General features: G+C 57.1%; 2 protein-coding genes across 7 annotated transcripts in view; one reads left to right on the top strand and one right to left on the bottom strand.

Moving 5' to 3' along the window:
• The window catches only part of Tle2 (TLE family member 2, transcriptional corepressor), a 20,963-nt gene extending 11,106 nt beyond the window's left edge, over nt 1–9,857 (top strand). For 3 of the 4 annotated variants that reach the window (XM_048342006.1, XM_048342008.1, XM_048342005.1), the window contains 7 exons: nt 207–283; nt 1,877–2,126; nt 2,886–3,133; nt 3,267–3,414; nt 5,002–5,152; nt 6,268–6,344; nt 7,493–7,744. In XM_048342006.1, the coding sequence (XP_048197963.1) occupies nt 207–283; nt 1,877–2,126; nt 2,886–3,133; nt 3,267–3,414; nt 5,002–5,152; nt 6,268–6,344; nt 7,493–7,600 (1,059 nt within the window). In that variant the 3' untranslated portion in view covers nt 7,601–7,744. Of the gene's footprint in view, nt 1–206; nt 284–1,876; nt 2,127–2,885; nt 3,134–3,266; nt 3,415–5,001; nt 5,153–6,267; nt 6,345–7,492; nt 7,745–9,839 lie in introns of those variants that run through there. The other variant, XR_007210394.1, reaches the window with a different exon arrangement.
• On the bottom strand, nt 9,113–19,525 carry Tle6 (TLE family member 6, subcortical maternal complex member). Of its 3 annotated transcripts, none has more exons than XM_048342015.1 (17): nt 19,473–19,525; nt 19,048–19,105; nt 18,679–18,729; nt 17,376–17,401; nt 16,390–16,447; nt 15,368–15,409; nt 13,332–13,394; nt 13,031–13,253; nt 12,890–12,909; nt 12,421–12,633; nt 12,313–12,350; nt 11,798–12,056; nt 11,356–11,618; nt 10,485–10,626; nt 9,884–10,034; nt 9,430–9,506; nt 9,113–9,333 (listed from the first exon to the last, which is right to left on the bottom strand). In XM_048342015.1, exons 3-17 carry the CDS (start codon nt 18,727–18,729, stop codon nt 9,229–9,231), a joined length of 1,731 nt encoding a protein of 576 aa, XP_048197972.1. In that variant the 5' UTR covers nt 19,048–19,105; nt 19,473–19,525; the 3' UTR covers nt 9,113–9,228. The 3 variants fall into 3 exon arrangements, with proteins under 3 accessions (XP_048197972.1, XP_048197974.1, XP_048197973.1); XM_048342017.1 differs by having other exon boundaries at nt 13,031–13,250; XM_048342016.1 differs by lacking the exons at nt 19,048–19,105; nt 19,473–19,525 and adding an exon at nt 19,280–19,319.

Here is a 19,525-nt window from a genome sequence, read left to right as displayed (position 1 = left end):
TCTGCAGCAAGTCTGGGGTTCTAGACTCCCTGGATAGACACTTTGGAATGAAAATCTCAGCCTTTTTTTTTTTTTTAACCTGTCTCTGTCAGGGTCTTCTGATAAATGGAAAGTGGGGGATTGGGACCAGTGAGCCTGGGAAGGGACAGGACATGGAAGGCTGGGGTCACAACCCCCAGGAGAGAACTTTTTGTCATTTTTGGCAGATGGTGTTTGAGTCACACCCCCATCTCCGGGGGTCATCCATCTCCTCCTCCCTGCCCAGCATCCCCGGTGGAAAGCCGTGAGTACTGGGCGGGTCTCCCCACGTGGGGACCCAGCTGTCTCCTGCCCTCCCGAGGGGGAGATGGTGTGGGGTGGACATGGGGTTTCCCAGCACTTACACTTCCAGAAAGTCCCTTCTATGTGGTAAATGGGGTTCCCTGCTGAGTTTCTGGAGGAAAAACAGCAAACTCCATGCTAGTAGTTTTAGGGGGAGGATGGGTAGATGCTACCCCTAGGAGACAGTTGGCCATATCTGGGGACTCGTGTACATGTCAGGACTGGGGGCTCCTGGCATAGGGTGGTTAGAGACCAGGGATGACCCCAGGAAACAACCTAGTGGCAAGTATCACTAGAACTTGCTGTAGTCTGAGAATATGTTATGTATTATATATTAGATATAATTTTTTTTGTTGGTCGTGGGACTTGAACTCAGGGCCTGGGTGCTGTCTCTGAGCTCTTTCTCTCAAGGCTAGTGCTCTACCACTTAAGTCATGGCGCCACTTCTGGTTTTCAGGTGTCTCGTGGAGATAGGAGTTTCATGGACTTTGGTGCCCCTGGCTGGCTTCAAACCACGATCCTCAGATCTCAGATTCTTTTTTTTTTTTTTTTTTTTACCTGAAATTATTATTTTTTAATTTTTTATTTATTTATTTTTTCAAATTTTTATTATCAAACTGATGTACAGAGAGGTTACAGTTTCATACGTTAGGCATTGGATACATTTCTAGATCTCAGATTCTTGAGTAGCTAGGATTTCAGGCGTGAGCCACCAGTGCCTGGTGTCTGAGAATATTCTAGACTTAGCATGGTCCACTCAGGTTGCCTGCAAGCATGTATGGTTTCTGAGCACTCACAATGCGGCCACAGTAGCTCAGCTAACGTTTTTTTTTTTTTTTTTTTTTCCTGTCCTGGGCCTTGGACTCAGGGCCTGAGCACTGTCCCTGGCTTCTTCCCGCTCAAGGCTAGCACTCCGCCACTTGAGCCACAGCGCCGCTTCTGGCCGTTTTGTGTATATGTGGTGCTGGGGAATCGAACCTAGGGCCTCGTGTATCTGAGGCAGGCACTCTTGCCACTAGGCTATATCCCCAGCCCTCAGCTAACGTTTTAGCCATTCACAGTCCAGTTATGTACTGGACACTAATGGCTCACAAAATCCTAGCTGGTTCAGGAGGCTGAGACCCGAAGATGAATTTCAAAGCCAGCCCAGACAGAAAAGTCTGTGACACTCTTATCTCCAATGAAGCATCAAAAGGCAGAAGTGGAACTGTGGCTTAAAGTGGTAGAGTGCCAGTTTTGAGTGAAAAAGCTAAGGGACAGTGCCCAGTTCAAGTCTTAGTCCTGGCACCAAAAAAAACAAAGTTGGGTTATATAACTGGCTGCCGGGCTGCTGGCCCCCAGCGATCCACAGCTGGGCTCCTTAGTGTCCAGCATGCACGCTTAGGTGTCATGCCCACCACTGGCCCAGTGCCCTGGCCTCTGGCCCCCAGCTGCCTGCCCAGCCCCTTGGCCACCTCTCCCTGGTATTCAGAGGCTCCCAGGGGAGGGAGGGAGGGAAGGAGGGAAGGAGAGTGGCAGCGGCTGGGTCCCCTGGGTCAGACCCCACACCTTGCAGGGCCTATTCCTTCCACGTGTCCGCCGATGGCCAGATGCAGCCGGTGCCCTTCCCCTCGGACGCGCTGGTGGGCACGGGCATCCCACGGCACGCGCGCCAGCTGCACACGCTGGCGCATGGCGAGGTGGTCTGTGCTGTCACCATCAGTGGCTCCACGCAGCATGTGTACACGGGCGGCAAGGGCTGCGTGAAGGTGTGGGACGTGGGCCAGCCCGGCACCAAGACCCCCGTGGCCCAGCTGGACTGCCTGGTGAGGGCGGGGCTGGCCGCGGAGTGGGCGGGGCGCACTCAGGGCGCAGAGCCAACCAGGAGAGAGTTACAAGGCAGCAGGGGCGGGCCTTAGGCAGATGGGTGGGGCTTGTAGTGGGAATGTAGGAGGAGGGGCTTGCATGTAAGCCAATCAGTGGGGTCTGTCGGCCTAAGGGGTGGGGCTTAATGAATGGCCTTTCAGCCCAAAATGGTGGGGTTACCGCAGAGGGGCAGAAAACGAGGTTTGCAGGGAAATGGGCAAGCGTTTACAGGCTGATGGGGTGAGGTGTAGGCCGAGGGCCGAGGGGGGATGCTTCCGGCTGTGGGCGCTGGGCTTTCAGGCTGGTGGGTGGGGCTTGTAGAATAGACAGCCCTTGAAGGCTTAGAGGGCAGGGTTTGCAGGTGGATGGATGGACCTCTAGGCCAATGGGTGGGGCTCAAAGGTTGGTGGGTGGGGTTCCATAGCCACGGGCGGGCGGGACTTACAGGCAAGTGGGCAGGGTTAAAGGCCTAGGGCCAGATTTATTGGCCAATGACATGAGGGTGTGCAGGTGGAAGGGCAGGGGTTGCATAGCTATGGGGCAGCAGTTTCAGGGCCCCCAGGATGAGTCTTCCAGGCGCATGGGACTGGACTTGTAACCGATGGGCGGGGTTTGCACGGACACAGTGCAGGGCTTGCTGAGCCACCACGGTAGGCAGCCTCCTCGGGTTGCGGTCCAGGCCCAGACCTGCCCTTGCTTCTGTCCTCCACCGGCTCCAGAACCGGGACAACTACATTCGCTCCTGCAAACTGCTGCCCGACGGCCGCAGCCTAATCGTGGGCGGGGAGGCCAGCACCCTGTCCATCTGGGACCTGGCAGCACCCACACCCCGCATCAAGGCCGAGCTGACCTCCTCGGCCCCGGCCTGCTATGCCCTGGCCGTCAGCCCCGACGCCAAGGTCTGCTTTTCCTGCTGCAGCGACGGCAACATTGTAGTGTGGGACCTGCAGAACCAGACCATGGTCAGGTGGGTGGGCCAGGGCTCTGGGCAGCCCTTTCCGGTCCTCAGGGCCCTGGGCAGCCCCTTCCGGTCCTCAGGGCCCTGGGCACCTGAGGATGGACTCGGACTCTGTGGCAGACACCACGCCTTTACTCCCCAGGCAGTTCCAGGGCCACACCGATGGGGCCAGCTGCATCGACATTTCTGACTATGGCACCCGGCTGTGGACAGGAGGCCTGGACAGCACCGTGCGCTGCTGGGACCTGCGCGAGGGCCGCCAGCTCCAACAGCACAACTTCAGTTCCCAGGTGCGACTGCAGGCCTCCCGGAGGGGGGTGGGTACCTACCCCCAGATGCAGGGGTCCCAGTGCCAGAGAAGGCCAAGGGTAGAGCTTCAGGTGTTATGCATTGCGTTTGTCAGTTGTGTACCTGCTGCTGTTCAGGGTTTCTGCAGGTTCTCTCTTTCTCTGTCTCTCTCTCAGACATACAGTTGCCGTGGGGTACCTTGAAGTTTCTGCCCATACTGTTCTATAGACAAAATGCTTTTATTTTGTGTCTTTTCTTTTTCCAGTTGGCAAACTCCTACTCATCCTTAAAGCCCACCTGCAGTTTGCCCTTCCCTGTAAAAACCCAAGGGCCAGCTATGCTCGCAAGCTCCATGTCTCCTCTCTGCTCTTATTTTTGGCTTCAAGATTTCTTGGCTAGGGAAATAAGGGTGCAGGGGGACTTAGCTGCCCATCCCTGGTCCCTCAAGAGTTAAAAGGGCTGGGAGTCCCACGAGGAGTTCCCACTGTATGTGGAGCATTTCTTACTGGTGCACACTTTGGGGTTTGATGGTTCAGAGCTTCACCATGCGCACCTAATGTTTGGCTGGATTGGTGCTATGCCACTTAAGCCATGCCTCCTTCCTGGCTTCTTGTTGATTCCTTGGAGAGGGAATATCATGGGCTTTTCTGTTCAAGCTGGCTTCAAACCTCAGTCCTCCAGATCGCAGCCTCCTGAGTAGCTGGGATTATAGGCGTGAGCACTGTTACCCAGCAGGAACATGCATACAAAGCCCTTCACACTTCTCTGCCATAAGTTATTTTATTCATTTATTTATTTTTAGTGTGTGTGCCAGTCCTGGGGCTTGAACTCAGAGCCTGGGTTCTCTGTCCCTGAGCTTCTCTTGCTCAAGGCTAGCATTCTACCACTTGAGCCCCAGCTCAAGTGGCTTTGGTGGAGTCTCATGGACTTCCCTGCTGTGATCCAAAAATCTCAGCTTCCTGAGTAGCTAAGATTCCCGGTATGCGCCCCTGTGCCTGGCTCTGCCATCCATTCTTAGCTCCCCTGGAGTCTTGTCTGTCAACGAGCCTTGGGGAGGTGGGCGCCGGCCGCCCTTCCTCGGGGTGCCTCATGTGGAGGCTCAGCAGAGAACACTTTGTGCTTTTCCAATCCAAACAAACCCAGAGTACTGGCAAAGTTCCAAGCTGCGTTTCCGAAGTTCTGGCTTCCAGACCTGCTCTTTCATGGTCTCCTGTGACCTTGAGCGTGCACACTGACCTTGAGCCCAGGCTTCCTCAGCCTCCACCATCTGCTGGGGGGGGGGGGATGGCCACTGCCCGGCTCAGCTTCCTCTTCTCCCCCCTTCCTCCCTCCTTCCTTCCCTCCCCTTTCCACAGCCCTGTGTGCTCACAGCAGAAAATGGATGTGCGGCCCCAGGGTTCTGTGTAATTCTGATTAATATTAATGACTCAACACGCACTGAGCCCGCTGAGCACCAGGCCCCAGGCCAGCTGCCTGCCTCCTGACTCCAAGGGGGCTGGTCTGGAAGAATGGGGGAATGCCACTGTTGTTTCTGGGGATCCCCCCAGCCCCCACCAAAGGGTCTGGAATTGCCACTCTTCTCTCTTTAGATCTTCTCCCTTGGCCACTGTCCCAACCAGGACTGGCTGGCCGTGGGCATGGAGAGCAGCAACGTGGAGGTGCTACACGTGCGCAAGCCCGAGAAGTACCAGCTACACCTGCACGACAGCTGCGTGCTCTCGCTCAAGTTCGCCTCCTGCGGTACGGTGCCTGTGCCAGCCTGGGGCTCTCTACAACTCCTTGGCCACTCCAAGTTGGGGGCTGTCCTCTTCCCCACCCCCACCCCCTCAAAAGAAAGTGAAGTGTGATGATTAGCAAGTGGTTTGCAAGCATATCAAAAGCATATGATCTGCTGGTGCTCACACCTGTAATCCCAACTACTCAGGAAGCTGAGATTTGAGGACCATGGTTTGAAGCCAGGCCAGGCAGGAAAGTTCGATTATCTCCAATGAACCACCAGAAGTGGCGCTGTGGCTCAGCATGGTAGAGCTCTGGCTTTGAGCAGAAAAGCTCAGGGACAGCGCCTGAGGCTCCAAGTTTAAACCCCACAACAACAACAAAAAGACCAGTTAATGTTTGTAATATTTCACATATTACCCTGAGTTCAAACCCCAGGACTGGAAAGAAAAAAAGTTCTTTATGAAGATGGGTGCCAGTAGCTCACGCCTGTAATTGCAGCCAGCCACTCAGGAGGGAGGCTGAGAGCTAAGGATCATGGCTTTAAGCCAGCCCGGGCACAAAAGTCCGTGAGACTTTTTTTTTTTTTTTGGCCAGTCCTGGGCCTTGGACTCAGGGCCTGAGCACTTCCCTGGCTTCTTCCCACTCAAGGCTAGCACTCTGCCACCTGAGCCACAGCCTTTTCCATATATGTGGTGCTGGGGAATCGAACCGAGAGCTTCATGTGCAGGAGGCAAGCACTCTTGCCACTAGGCCATATTCCCAGCCCCTCCATGAGACTCTTATCTCCAGTTAACTGGAGGGACGGGGGAGCCAGAAGTGGAGCTGTGGCTCAAGTAGTAGAGTGCTAGCGTTAAGCAAAAAAAACCCCAAAAAACAACCAAACTCAAGGACAGCACCTAGGCCCTGAGTTCCAATAAAACCTTATTATTGTAAGAGTCAAGGTTAGTTGGCAGCCTGCACTGGCCCAGCCAGGCCTCCTGAGGACCCCCTTTTCTCAAGAGCCAGGGGTCCCATAGAATGCTCACTGTGCCATGTGGATATGGGGGACGGAAGGAGCTGCCCTGCCACCACCACCCCCCCCCCCCAGCCAGGCCCCAGCCACCTGCACCTCAGGCCTCCCTCCCCTCCCCCTGCAGGGCGCTGGTTTGTAAGTACTGGCAAGGACAACCTGCTGAACGCCTGGAGGACACCCTACGGAGCCAGCATCTTTCAGGTACTGGGCTTCAGGGCATCTGAAGGGGATTGGGACAGAGAGAGCACCCATTCCATGTTTGATGAACCCCTCCAAAGGTCTGAGGCCCCAGGCCCCAGGGCCCACTTCCTGCCTCTGCATCCACCTATTCCAGAGGTTTTCTCTCATGTATCTGCTTCGCTTCCTGAGCACTGTGGCCTCCATGCTGGAGCGTGGGCCAAAGCTTTGCCTTTTCATGGCTGAGTAGTATTCCAGTGTGAGGATGGGCCGTGCTGGGTGTCCACTTATGTGTCCATGTTGCGTTAGCTACTGTGCATGCTATTACTCTGGATGTCTGAGGCCAGGTTTTCTGGGGCTGATTTTCATTCCTCTCGAGACATCTTGGAGGGTGGGTTCAGGTAAAACATGTTGAATCACTTGAGCACAAATGGACCAGGCCTGTCATCCTAGCTACTCAGGAGGCTGAGATCTGAGGATCACAGTTCAAGGCCAGCGGGAGCAGGAAAGTCCGTGAGACTCTTATTTTCAATGGACAACCAAAAAGCCAGAAATGGAGGCATAGCTCTAGTGGTAGAACACTAGCCTTGAGCCGAAAAACCAAGAGGGTGAAGCCATAGTGCCAGCGCATGCATGCACGCACACACACATACACACACACACAGGCACCACTGTTTGATGTGTACTAAATGTACTTGTCCTGCTTTACGTACATCACATACTACCTGAAGAAAATTTCATGCAACCTGTTTTACCCTAAAGTGCTCTTCGCCTCCTCTAGTGTTCCAGTGAACACGGAAAGAATTTGCACTTTTTTTTTTTGTCCTGTCCTAGGGCTCAAACTCATGACCTGGGAACTGCCCAAGCTGCTTCTGCTCAATGCTAGCACTTTACCATTTGAGTCACAGTGCCACTTCTGGCTCCTTTTGTAATTTATTGGAGATAACAGTCTGACAAACTTTCCTGCCTGGGCTGGCTTTGAACCACCATCCTCAGATCTCAGCCTCCTGAGTAGCTGGGATGACAGGCGGGAGGGCTCCCCGGCTTCACACTGTTTAGTCACACCATTGTGCCATTGTAAGTGGAGCAGTTGTAAATTGGAAGTCACAGCACCCCGGTGGTCAGCTCCTCACCACCCCTCTTCCTGCTTCCTCTCCCCCTCCCTGTTGCAGTCCAAGGAGTCGTCCTCTGTGTTGAGCTGCGACATCTCCAAGAACAACAAATACATCGTGACGGGCTCCGGGGACAAGAAAGCCACCGTGTACGAGGTGGTGTACTGAGACCGCCTCCCCCTGCGCCCCGCCTGACTCCCAGGGTGCCCAGGATGGGGAGCTCGGTGTCAACCCTGTGCCGGCTGGTGACCGGCTGTCCCTGCCGAGGTGGGGTGGGGCGGGGCTCTGGGAATAAACGTTCTCCTCACACCTGCCTGTCTGTCTCGGGTGGTGAATGGGCTGCGTGCACCCTTCTTGGCCACATCCTGGTCCTGCCAGAACGTCTGTGTGGCCCAGTGCCCGCGGCTCACGCCTGCCATCCTAACCACTCAGGAGGCTGAGATCCTCGGATCTTGGTTCAAAGCCAGCGGAGGCAGAAAAGTCCCTGTGAGACTCTCATCCGATGAAACCACCAGAAAACTGGAAGTAGCACTGTGGCTCAAAGTGGTAGCGTGCTAGCCTTGAACAAAAGAGCTCAGGGACAGCACCCAGGCCCTGAGTTCAAGCCCCACAACTGGCCAAACAAGAAACTTCTACATGGGACAAGGAGGTGTCTGTCCATCTTGGCAAAGGCCCCCAGATGCCTCTGGTTCCCCCCTCCTTGCACCCCCGGGCCAGTGATACCCTTAGGGAGAGGAAAGGCTTGAGTTGGAAATTTGCAGGTTCTAGTCTGACTGGCTGCTCCTGTTACTTGAGGTCTGGGGGTGACACAGCCAGACGCCCTCCCCCCCCCCAGCCAGAGGGCAAAAAAGAGCCAAGGGGCTGAGGTCCCATGATCCTCTTCAAAGACATGCCTCCAGTGATGTAATCCTTCTCCCCAGACCTCAGCACTGAGGCCGAGCCCAGCATCATGATCCAAACAGAATGGAGCCACGCCTGGCTGAGGGGGTGGGGAGGGGGAGTGTTAGGAATTAGGAACAGGGTCCCCACTCACTGTGCCACTGATGACTCTTAGAGCCTGGCCCACAGTCAGATGTCATTGTCCCCAGCCTGGGGGCTGCCGGCTGAGCTGGCAGGATCAAGGGCGTGGCCCAGGGTCGGTGGTGTCCACCTTCCAGGCCTTCCCAGGCTGGGCAGGGCAGGAGCCCTGGCATCCTGCTAGGACCTCCCAAAGGATATAGGGCTGGGTGGTTCGCTGGGGGGCCCCTTGAGGGCAAAGCCCAAGGATCTGACTTCACCCATTCCAGCCCCAGGACCCCCACCCAAATTGGGCTGGAAAGCATGGGACCCAACTGTGGGGACCTAGCAGGGCAGGGTACATACTTTTTTTTTTTTTTTTTTAAGTTTTTTTTTTTTTTTTGGCCAGTCCTGGGCCTTGGACTCAGGGCCTGAGCACTGTCCCTGGCTTCTTCCCGCTCAAGGCTAGCACTCTGCCACTTGAGCCACAGCGCCGCTTCTGGCCGTTTTCTGTATATGTGGTGCTGGGGAATCGAACCTAGGGCCTCGTCTATCCGAGGCAGGCACTCTTGCCACTAGGCTATATCCCCAGCCCCAGGGTACATACTTTTGATGGCCACTCTCAGAGTCATGGGTGGCATCCAGCCTCCCCCGCAGGGGATTGGACACTCTCACAGCCTTTTCCACATGCTTTATTACCTTGACAGAGACCAGGACCAGTGGAGCCCCTCTCCCCCAAGTCCCCTCCCCCACAACCTGGGGAGAACAAGGAGTGGGTGGGTGCCCATGTCCGTTGCCACTCAGTAAGTGATCTGGTAGACCGTGGCGTGGTCCTGGGAGCCGGTGACCACCAGACGGTTGCTGGAGGACACGGCACAGCAGTTGATGCAGGAAGCCTCGGGGACCTAGGAGGGTGTGGGAGGCAGGGAGCGCTGGGGTCACTCGGGGGAACCCACATCCCCCACTGCTATTTGCGTCCCCTCCTGGAGCCACCGTGGTACCTGGAAGACCTTGGCTCCCGTGGGCATGGCGTGGATGGTTACCATATCATCTATGCTGACGCTGGCCCACCACTGACCTGGAATGGGGGGGGGTGTGTGGGTCACAGCAGCAGCCCCCCCCCTTCCCACACCAGCAAAGGTCCTGGGTCACCCAGAGGGGTTGGGCAGGGCCTGGTGCTGCTTTAGCAGAGAATCCCTGGGGGAGTGGTTTCTTTTTTTTTGGCCAGTCCTGGGGCTTGGACTCAGGGCCTGAGCACTGTCCCTGGCTTCTTCCTGCTCAAGGCTAGCACTCTGCCACTTGAGCCACAGTGCCGCTTCTGGCCGTTTTCTGTATATGTGGTGCTGGGGAATCGAACCTAGGGCCTCGTGTATCCGAGGCAGGCACTCTTGCCACTAGGCTATATCCCCAGCCCCCCTGGGGGAGTGGTTGACACCCAGTCTGCCCATCACTCACCATACGGGGAGAACTGCACCCCGAGAATGGTGCCCCCTTTACTGCCCACCACGTGTGCTGGGGCCTCTGTGGAGGGCTGCAGCCAGTGCTGGCCATTGGCCAGGCCCAGGAGCACCCAGTCTCCCTGGGGACTCTGGCTCAAGCTCATGATCTGGAAGGGGGAGCAAAGGACCGTGATCAGACCCGAGAGGGGAGGAGGGGGACCGGGGCATGGGCTCCGCTCCGAGGCCGGCCAGATGCCCAGGCACTTCCGGCTGCCACAATCTGTAGAACACACAGGAGATTTACAGCAGAAGCCACAGGGGCACCAGAAACTTCTGTGCCAGGACTGGGGCTTGAACTCAGGACCTGGGATCTGTCCCTGAGCTTTGTCCCTCAAGGCTGGCCCTCTACCACTGAGCCATAGCCCCCTATCCCACTTTTTGCTGGTTCCTTGGAGAGGAAGAGGCTCATGGACATTCTTGCCAGGGCTGGCTTCAAACTGCGATCCTTAGCTCTCAGCCTCTGGAGTAGTTGGATTACAGGTGTGAGCCACTAGCACCAGGCTCGGTTCAGCCACCCTGGGGTGCCTGGCCATGCAGATCCCAGCCCCACCACGCACCTGAGAGTCAAATGTGAATTTCCTGAGCTCCCCCGGCACCCGCAGGTCCCAGCAACGCAGGCAGGCGTCCATGCCCCCGGCCCACACCTTGTGGTTCATCACCACCAGGCTGCGGGCTCCATTGGGGTGGCAGGAGATGTCCCTGGAGAGAAGACACGAGGGGAGGGGGAGGACAAGACCCCAAGAATGTGCCCCAGTCACCACTGACTGCTAGCTAGCTCCCTGCCCCAACAGAGGGTCTGTCACTCCAGAAAGGGGGCTCGTGAGGCGGAGCTGTGCCTGCAGTCCTGGACTCCATCCAGCACCAGTAGCCTCCCTGCAGTACAGAGCCTCAGGCTACCCATGCTGCCAAGAGGGCCCCAGAAATCCCCTCACAGCCCTTCAGGCCGCCGCTTTCCAGAAACATCTATGCAAGCACAGTCCACAAAATAAACAGTGTGCCTTCTGGGACTTCAAATCCTAGTACCGCCAAAAAAAAAAAAAAAATGGCTCATGCATGTAATCCCAGCTACTCAGGAGGCCGAGATGTGACAACTGAGGTTCAAAGCCAGCCCTGGGCAGGAAAAATTCATGAGACTTTATCTCCAAGTAACCATCAAAAGGTCAGAAATGGAGCTGTGGCTCAAGATGTAGAGCGCCAGCCTTGAGCATTAAAGCTCAGAGACAGGGCCCAGCACGCCCCCCCCCCCGCCCCCCCAACCCCCTAGTTCAAACCCCATGACCAGCCTGGAAAAAAAAAGTTACTTGGTAAGAGAAAGCAGGGAGCACGAAGGAGGGAGATGGGAGGACGGAGCAGGGAGAATGGGGCAGGGAGGATGGGGCAGGGAGGATGGGGCAGGGAGGACGGGGCAGGGAGGTCCCTGTCCCACACCTGACCACACTGTGATCCCGCAGGTCCCACAACCGGACAGTCCCTTCTCTAAAGCCGGCCAAGACCAAGTTGTCCTCCACCCTGGCGGCCAGGGCCTGGCAGGAGAGGCCCGGGCAGGGCAGCTGGCTCTTCTCGTACAGCGAGGGCGCCGACAGGTCCCACAGCTTCACTCCGGCCAGGTTGTGGCCGCCGGCCAGCAGCGTGGAGTTGTCTGCAGACAGCAGGCAGGTGCGCAGGGAGGCGGAGCCCGCAGTCCCGGGCGCCTGGGTGGGAGGGCGGGGTCAGAGGATGCCACGCCCCCAGAGCCAGCCCTGCCCAATGGAACTGTCTACCCCAGGTCTGGCCCCGTCCCCAGATCAGGACCGGTCCCCGGGACTGCCTCTGTTCACCGCTGGCCACGCCCCCGTCTCCGGCCCCGCCCACAGCCTGCCCCGCCTCTCACCTGTGTGCCCGGGCGCAGGTGGCTCTCGGGGAACCTGTCCTCGGCCACCTGGCCCACCAGGCTCCACACCTTGATGCCGCCCTTGCTGCAGGTGAAGGCGTGGCGTGAGAAGCTGCTCACCGCCGCAGACAGCACGGACTCCCCGTGTCTCAGCACCCGCAACTTCTCCACCTGGTGCGGGACGGCGAACCGCTTGGACAGCCACGGCTCCACAGCCGTCCTGTCCCACGCGTCCTCAAAGTCTTCGCGGTCCCAGGTTCTCGGGAGGGGAAAGGGGAGATGACCCGCCTGCCCACGGGCTCCATTCTTGCCACAGTGTTGGGGCTCCCAAGTCTTGCTCCCCCCCAGCATCTAACCCTGCACGTGTCCTGCTGGGGATGCTTCGCCTTAGGAGGGCGAACCTTTCCATTCACCCACCCTTGCTTCCTGGCCCTGCTTCCTGGCCTTGCAGGCAACAGGACAGACAGAGACACTCCATCACCCTCTCTCCATGGCAGCAAGCTGCAGGCACTTACGGGAGCTTCAGAAACGAACGCATGGTACCAGGTAGCTCCTGTGGGGTGAAGGGGCTCAGCGGCCAGGCCCCTTCATCCTCCCACACAGCCCTGCGGGTGGGCGCTCACCTGGGCCTCGGGGGGCTGAGGGCTCTCTTTTGGGGAAGGCAGGATGGACTTGGTCACCATGGAAATGGACGGGCAAGTACAGAATTCACTTTTGAAGCAGACCCTTTTACCCAGGATCGTTATTTCCTCCTCCTCCTCCTTTTCTTCCTCCTCTTCCTCCTCTTCCGGTTCCTCTTCCCATTCCAGGTCGTAGGGTCCCAGTACTGTGTTCCCCTGCCCCCGGGACCATGGGAGGCACAGTCAGGACCCCATGGTCCCCTTCAAGCCTGAGGACTGGAAGCCCCCAGTCTATGGCCAGGCAGCCCACATGGGGCTCCAGCCTGGGACCCCCCAGTGTCAGTGGGGTGGGGGGGAGCAGGCTGCAGATGCTGAGTTTCCCAGTCCTCTGGCAGGGCTCCCCTCCTGGGTAGACTGCTTGGGAGGCTCACAGGGTGACACAGCCCTGCCCCCCAGGTCCCCAGCCACTCACCCGGGCCTTCCAGTCGGTCACTATGGCGATGGAAGAGGAGAACGTGGAGAAAACAGGGGTTATGAGCTGTCCCCCCTCCTGTACCCCAACACCACCTAAGCCATCCCCTCATGTCTCTTCTCCCCACCCCCCACGAGATACCTTTCCAGCCGCAGGAACAGATGAATAGGTGCCACAGTTCCTGAGTGAGAACATCGTTCCAGAATTGGGGTTGCCAGCCACTGGGCAGGGGCTCCAGCTCCTCGTCCCCCTGCAGTTGGTGCAGCTGGGCAGAGGCCTCGGGGTCCCCCATGTCTGTGAGGTGCTGGGAGACCTTGGGGCTGGCTGGCTCCTTCGCAGCCCGGCACAGGCCTGGCTGGAGCTGCTGGGGGGATAGGTGAGGTACATGGGGAGGTGGCCTTCTATGAGCACCCCCTGCCGGCAGCAGGACCCCGAGACTTACCTCTGAGGCCTGGCTCTTCAGGAGGTCATTATACTTCTCCATCTGCTGCAAGAAATTGTTTACCTACAGGGAGGGGGCAGCCTTGGATGAGAGTCCTGACAATGGAATAGCCTGGGAAGCCTGTGAGACCCCATCTCAACCAATAAGCTGGGCATGGGAAGTTCACACCCATCATCCCAACTAACCCTGAGGGCAGGATAGGACGTTCACCGTTCACCAGCTAGTGTGAGCCTAGGGCAGGGGAAGGGGAACACAAACTAAGACCACTCCTGGGCCTTGAACTCAGGGCCTGAACCCTGTCCCTGAAGTTTTATTTTTATTATTATTATTTTTTTTTTTTGCTCAAGGGTGGTGCTGTACCATTACAGCCAGAGCCACATGCCTGGCTCTCTGCTGGTTAACTGCAGGGCCTGAGCACCATCCCTGGCTTCTTTTTGCTCAAGGCTAGCACTCTACCACTTGAGCCACAGCGCCAGTTCTGGCTTTTTCTATATATGTGGTGCTGAGGAATCAAACCCAGGGCTTCATGCATGCTAGGCAAGCACTCTACTGCTAAGCCACGTTCCCAGCCCCCTTAACTGCAGCTTTTAAGAGTCTCATGGAGCCAGGTGCCGGTGGCTCACGCCTGCCTAGCTACTCGGGAGGCTGAGGTCTGAGGATCATGGTTCAAAGCCAGCCTGGTCAGGAAAGTCTGTGAGACTCTATTTCCAATAAACTACCAAAACCCCAAAGTGGAGCTGTGGCTCAAAGTGATAGAGCGCCAGCCTCGAGTGAAAGAGCTTAGGGATAGCACCCAGGAGCAACAGCCCCCCCTCCCCCCTTCACAATCTCGTGAACTATCCTACTGGGCTAGCTCCAGCACAGTCCTCAGATCTCAGCCTCCTGAACAGCTAGGATGACAGGCGTGAGCCACTGGTCCCCACTTTCCTTCTCCCCCCCACCAGCCACATATCTCCAGGCTGCTCCACCAACCCCCCCAGGCTTGATCCTACCCCTGGGCCTTTGCATCTGCTACCACCTCAGCCTTAATAACTTCCCATCCCAGATAACCACTCCTGGTCTCTGACAACCTCTCAAGCATTGACACCCAAGTCACCTCCTCAGGGAACCTTCAGGACCCCCAGAAGTTGCCACCCACACCCAACAGGGCTCCCTCTCCATCCCCCTCCTTGTAACCACTCCATGCCAATCCCTACACCTGGCCTGGTCTAACGTCCAGTTCGCCAGGCCCCTCATCCCCAGGGACAGGGAGGCTGGGCCTGCTACAGATTTGCAGGCAAGCGGGTGATGGATGGAGTCGCCATGTTCCGGCTGTGTTCCGGCTGCTGCTCCCTGCTCTGCTCACCCCAGGCTGGGCTAGGATGCAGAAGCAGCCTGGCCTCTGGCCAGCTACATCTGGCCCATGCCCAGGCCTGCCAGGGCCCAGAATGGGCCAGGTGGCGGGGGCAAGGGTGTGGGCAGATGCCCTGGCTGGCAGCTGGGAGCTGGAGCCCCATGTGACCTCCCTTGGAGGTGGGGGAGCACAGCCCGTGCCTGCACAAAACTGGCCACATGGGCGGGGGTCCAGGGAAAGACAGGCCCAGCCCACCTCCTGCAAGGGGCTCAAAGAGAGACAAGGCCTGGCTACCCAGGCGGCTGAGATCTGAGGCTCTCAGTTCAAAGCCAGCCCAGGCAGTAAAGTCCGTGAGCCTCTTATCTCTAATGAACCACCAGAAAACCAGAAGTGATGCCATGGCTCAAGTAGTAGAGGCCCAGGCCCTGAGTTCAAGCCCCATGACCAGCAAAAAATAAAATAAGTGAGACATCCCAAATGTGGGGACCCAGGGGTCTCAACGGAGGACTCCCCGCGAGGCCTTCACTCTGCCTACAGCCCTGCGAGGCACACACCTGCCTCATGGACACAGCCCCAGGGTGCCCCAAATCCTGCAGGATGGGCTCTGGCTCCTCCCTGACCCCAATGCTTTCTGCTTTCCCAGGAGGGGTAGGTTGAGCCCCCTGCACCCCCACTTCCCTGCCCCACTCCATTCCCCACTCACCTGACTGTGATGTTGTTGGATATTCTGGTGGATTTCCTTGAGCTGAAACCAAGACATGGCTCTCATGCTGTGTGACCCCCAGACTCCCAAAGAAATGCTTTCCCTCTCTGGTCCTCTCAGATAGACTACATCCACCACACTCACACTAATTTAGGTCCCCTCTGCCCTCTCTTCCTCCTCCTCCTAGATGTCCCAATACAGCGGCCTCCAGGCATTGGCTCCAATTCTACCCCAGGACATTTGCACAGACTGCACCTGTCATCCCCAGCAGGATTTTAACTACTCCTCAGGAATGCTTCCACCAGGCAAAGTCACTTCCTGTGGAATCCCATGCCAGGGACCCCAGCTGCTGGCACCTCCTTGTCTCTAAGTCTTGTTTGTGCCTGTCCTCTCAGGTGGCCACATTATTATTATTTTTTTTTTGTTGCCAGTCCTGGGGCTTGGACTCAGGGCCTGAGCACTGTCCCTGGCTTCTTTTTGCTCAAGGCTGGGATTCTACCACTTGAGCCACAGCGCCACTTCTGCCTTTTTCTATATATGTGGTGCTGAGGAATCGAACCCAGGGCTTCATGTATGAGAGGTGAGCACTCTACCGCTAAGCCATATTCCCAGCCCCAGGTGGCCACAATTGTGGCCAATCACTGACATTAAATCTATTTAAAAACAATTCATGCTGGTGGGCACCTGTGGCTCACGCCTGTCATCCTAGCTATTCAAGAGGCTGAGATCTGAGGATGGTGGTTCAAAGCCAGCCAGGGCAGGAAAGTCCATGAGCCTCTTATCTCCAGTGACCCACCAGAAAACTGGAAGTGGTGCCATGGCTCAAGCAGTAGAGCTCTAGCCTTGAGCTGAAGAGCTCAGGGACAGCACCCAGGCCCTGAGTTCAGGACCCACGACTGACAAAAATACCACCACCCAGACTCCTCTGAAGAAGCCAATGCTGCTCTCTAGAGGGAATGGGGTGGGGGAGACACCTAGCCCCCCGGGGCTCCTGCCAGCCCCAGGGTCAGAGGTTCCCTCACCATGTGGTTGAACGTCATCAGGTGCTCAGTGAGCTGCTTCATGAGGTGCTCCGGGAGCCTGCAAAGAAAAAGAGGCTTTGGAACCCCAAACCTCAGCCCGAGCCTCTCTGCCCTGGGGGCTGGGAGCCCAGCGGAAGCAGGAGGCCCAGGTCCTCTGCTCTTGTGCAGGCCCTCTGCAGCCCAGCCTGGCAAGGGCTCTGGAAGCAGCACTGGCATCCCAGCTACTCAGGAGGCTGAGATCTGAGGATCAAAGCCAGCCCAGGCAGGGAAGTCTGTGAGACTCCTCTCCAATGCGCCACTCAAAAAGCCAGAGGTGGGGGCTGGGAATATGGCCTAGTGGCAAGGGTGCTTGCCTCGTCTACATGAGGCCCTGGGTTCGATTCCCCAGCACCACATATATAGAAAAGGCCAGAAGTGGCACTGTGGCTCAAGCAGTAGAGTGCTAGCCTTGAGCAAAAAGAAGCCAGAGACAGTGCTCAGACCCTGAGTCCAAAGTCCAGGACTGGCAAAAAAAAAAAAAAAAAAAGAAGAAGAAGCCAGAGGTGGAGCTGTGGCTCAAATGGTAGAGCACCAGCAAAAAAAAAAAAGAAGCTCAGGGACAGCACCCAGACGCTGAGTTTAAGCCCCAGTACTGACACAGACAGACACCTAGGAGACTCTCTTGCCCCAGCCTCCAGAGGCTGGCATTACAGGGGGGCACTGTTAACTGGGGGTGACCTCAGGGTCTGGCCCCCGAGCCACACTCCAGCCCCCTAAAGTGCTCCCCTCAAATGAAATGAACCAGATGCACTGGGAAGGGAGAAACAACAAGGTTTCAATCAATGCTAAGGTGGATTTCAAGGCTCCTGTATGGATATGGGGACTAGGCTTCTGTTTGGGGAAGGGGGGAGGGTGGTTCAGAACACCCAGGGGAGTTGATGGAGCAGATCCTCCCCACCTTGGGCATAGCCAGGCTCAGAAACCCCTTCACCTGTGGGGACCCTTACCTGGGGAGGCTGGCCTTGAGCAGGACCTGGAGGAAGGGGGAAAGGGAGGAGGCTGGAACTATCTGGGAGGAGCAGGACCCCAGTGCCCCCCAAGCACCCATGTTACCCTAAAAGGGATCACAGTCATGTTTTTTTGTTTTGTTTTGGTTCTGCCAGCCCTGGAGCTTGAACTCAGGGCCTGGGCACTGTCCCTGACTTCTTTTCGCTCAAGGCTAGCACTCTACCACTTGAGCCACAGCGCCACTTCCAGCTTTTTTCAGGTTCATTGGAGATAAGAGTCTCACAGACTTTCCTGCCTGGGCTGGCTTTGAACCACGATCCTCAGATCTCAGCCTCCTGAGTAGCTGGAATTACAGGAAGGTGCCACAGTTCCCCTCTAGCTTTCCTTCTCAATTTCTTTTGTAGGGGTGGGTTTCCTAGGGGGGGGACCCAGGGCCTCACACAGGTTAGCTAAATGCTCTACCAAAGAGCTACATCCCCAAGTCCTGAAAATTAAACTTTATCACTACATTCATAAGTAGGAGTAATATAGTATTTACATAGGGGCCTGGGAAAAGATTTCTGGATAAGAGCAATATTTTCAGATTGGCTTACAAAAAAACAACACCTCATATATTTACCATGTGGACCTTCCTGTCGGGGGGAGCATGTCTGAAGTTAAAATATTAACTGACTAGCCAGGTTCTTTTTTTTTTTTCTTTTGGCCAGTCCTGGGGCTTCTGTGTGTTCAAGGCTGGCACGCTACCTCTTGAGCCACAGCGCTACTTCTGGCCTTTTCTGTGTATGTGGTGCTGAGGAATCGAACCCAGGGCTTCATGCATCCCAGCCCCACTAGCCAGGTTCTGATGGCTCACTCACACCTGTTATCCTAGCTACTTGGGAGGCTGAGATGGGAGGATTGTGGTTCAATGCCAGCCAGGGCAGAAAAGTCCCTGTGAGACTCTCGCCTCCAATGAACCAGCAAAAGGAGCCGGAAGTGTATGGCTCAAAGTGGTAGAGCTCTAGCCTTGAACAAAAAGACCTCAGGGATAGCACCTGGGCCCTGAGTTCAACTCTCACAACTGACACACACACGCACACACACACACACTCATTAACTGAGTCTGAGAGGTTGAAGAGGCATCACCTGCCCCACTAGGCCAGCTTAACTAAGAAAGCAGGTGGGGCTGGGGGGGGGGGGACTTGGCTTTCAATTACAATGACCAGGAATGGGTCATTGCTGCCAGCTGCCCAGCCTGGGCTCTCTCCATTAGGCAAGATAGGTGGCTTGGCCCCTGGGTCCCCTCCCACCTGCCCTCCTCACCAAAGTATCCATGATGGGGACGCCCCCAGGGGACTGGTCCTCAGAGGTCATCTGAAAGCAAGCAAGCGCAGACAGGCTTCGGTCAGAGATTCCAGACACAACAAGGAGCCAACAGGCCCTGAAGACATGGCTGGGGCCCAGCGCTGTCCCTCCCACCACTCCCTGCCGGCCTGGCTGCCAGCACCCCAGTGCATTTGGAGGCTACAGCCACTAGCTGGTGCTGGTATGGGGTAGGCCTGCACCCAGGCCTGCACCCAGAGGCCCCGCACCCCCAGGCCTCCCCCCCCCCCCCCCCCCGGCCAGGCTTTGCCCTCTCTGCCATTTGAAAGAGGGTGGTGCCGGGCATCCACAGACTCCCTGTGGGAGTACCTTGGGGTGGAGGGCCCCAGAAAAACCCGCAGAAGGGAAATCTTGTGTTGAGAACCTCCTAAAGGCAAAAAAGCAAAGGGTTGTGTAGGACGAGTGTGCCATGTGAAGCAAAGTAGAATTTGAGAGGGAGAGAGCTGATCCCGCACCCCACCCGCACCCTCCCTCTGGCCGGGACCCTGCAATTCCCCCCCCCCCCCCCCCCCCGCAGGCAGCGGGCCTTCCAGCCACGCACCGCCCCGAGGGTGGCGTCTGAGCCCAGCAGAGCAGTAGCCGCCCGGATCAGCCAAGTTCAGGGCAAGAGGCGGCGCCTCCGCCCCCACGCGGGGGGCCCTTTGACCCTCCGGGCCCCTCCCCTCCCCTCCATGACCACGCCCCTTCCGCGTCCAGGCCCCGCCTACCCCGCCCCCACCCTCCGCCTTGGCCACCTGGACCCAGGAGCCCATCAATGAAGGAGCCGCAGCTGCACGTGGGCTCGGGC

This window comes from Perognathus longimembris, chromosome 3, assembly GCF_023159225.1.
Source record: "Perognathus longimembris pacificus isolate PPM17 chromosome 3, ASM2315922v1, whole genome shotgun sequence".
Classification (NCBI taxonomy): Eukaryota; Metazoa; Chordata; class Mammalia; order Rodentia; family Heteromyidae; genus Perognathus; species Perognathus longimembris.
The sequence above is the reverse complement of the archived record's forward strand: the minus strand, read 5'-3'. Positions and strand labels throughout refer to the sequence as shown.

Coding starts and splice junctions, on each gene's coding strand:
- Tle6 (XM_048342015.1), bottom strand. CDS start 18,729: ATGACCTCTGAGGACCAGTCCCCTGGGGGCGTCCCCATCATGGATACT. Junction 15,410..16,389: donor TGATGACGTTCAACCACATG/GTGAGGGAACCT, acceptor TCTTGGTTTCAG/CTCAAGGAAATCCACCAGAA. Junction 12,634..12,889: donor TGACCGACTGGAAGGCCCGG/GTGAGTGGCTGG, acceptor TCCCGGGGGCAG/GGGAACACAGTACTGGGACC.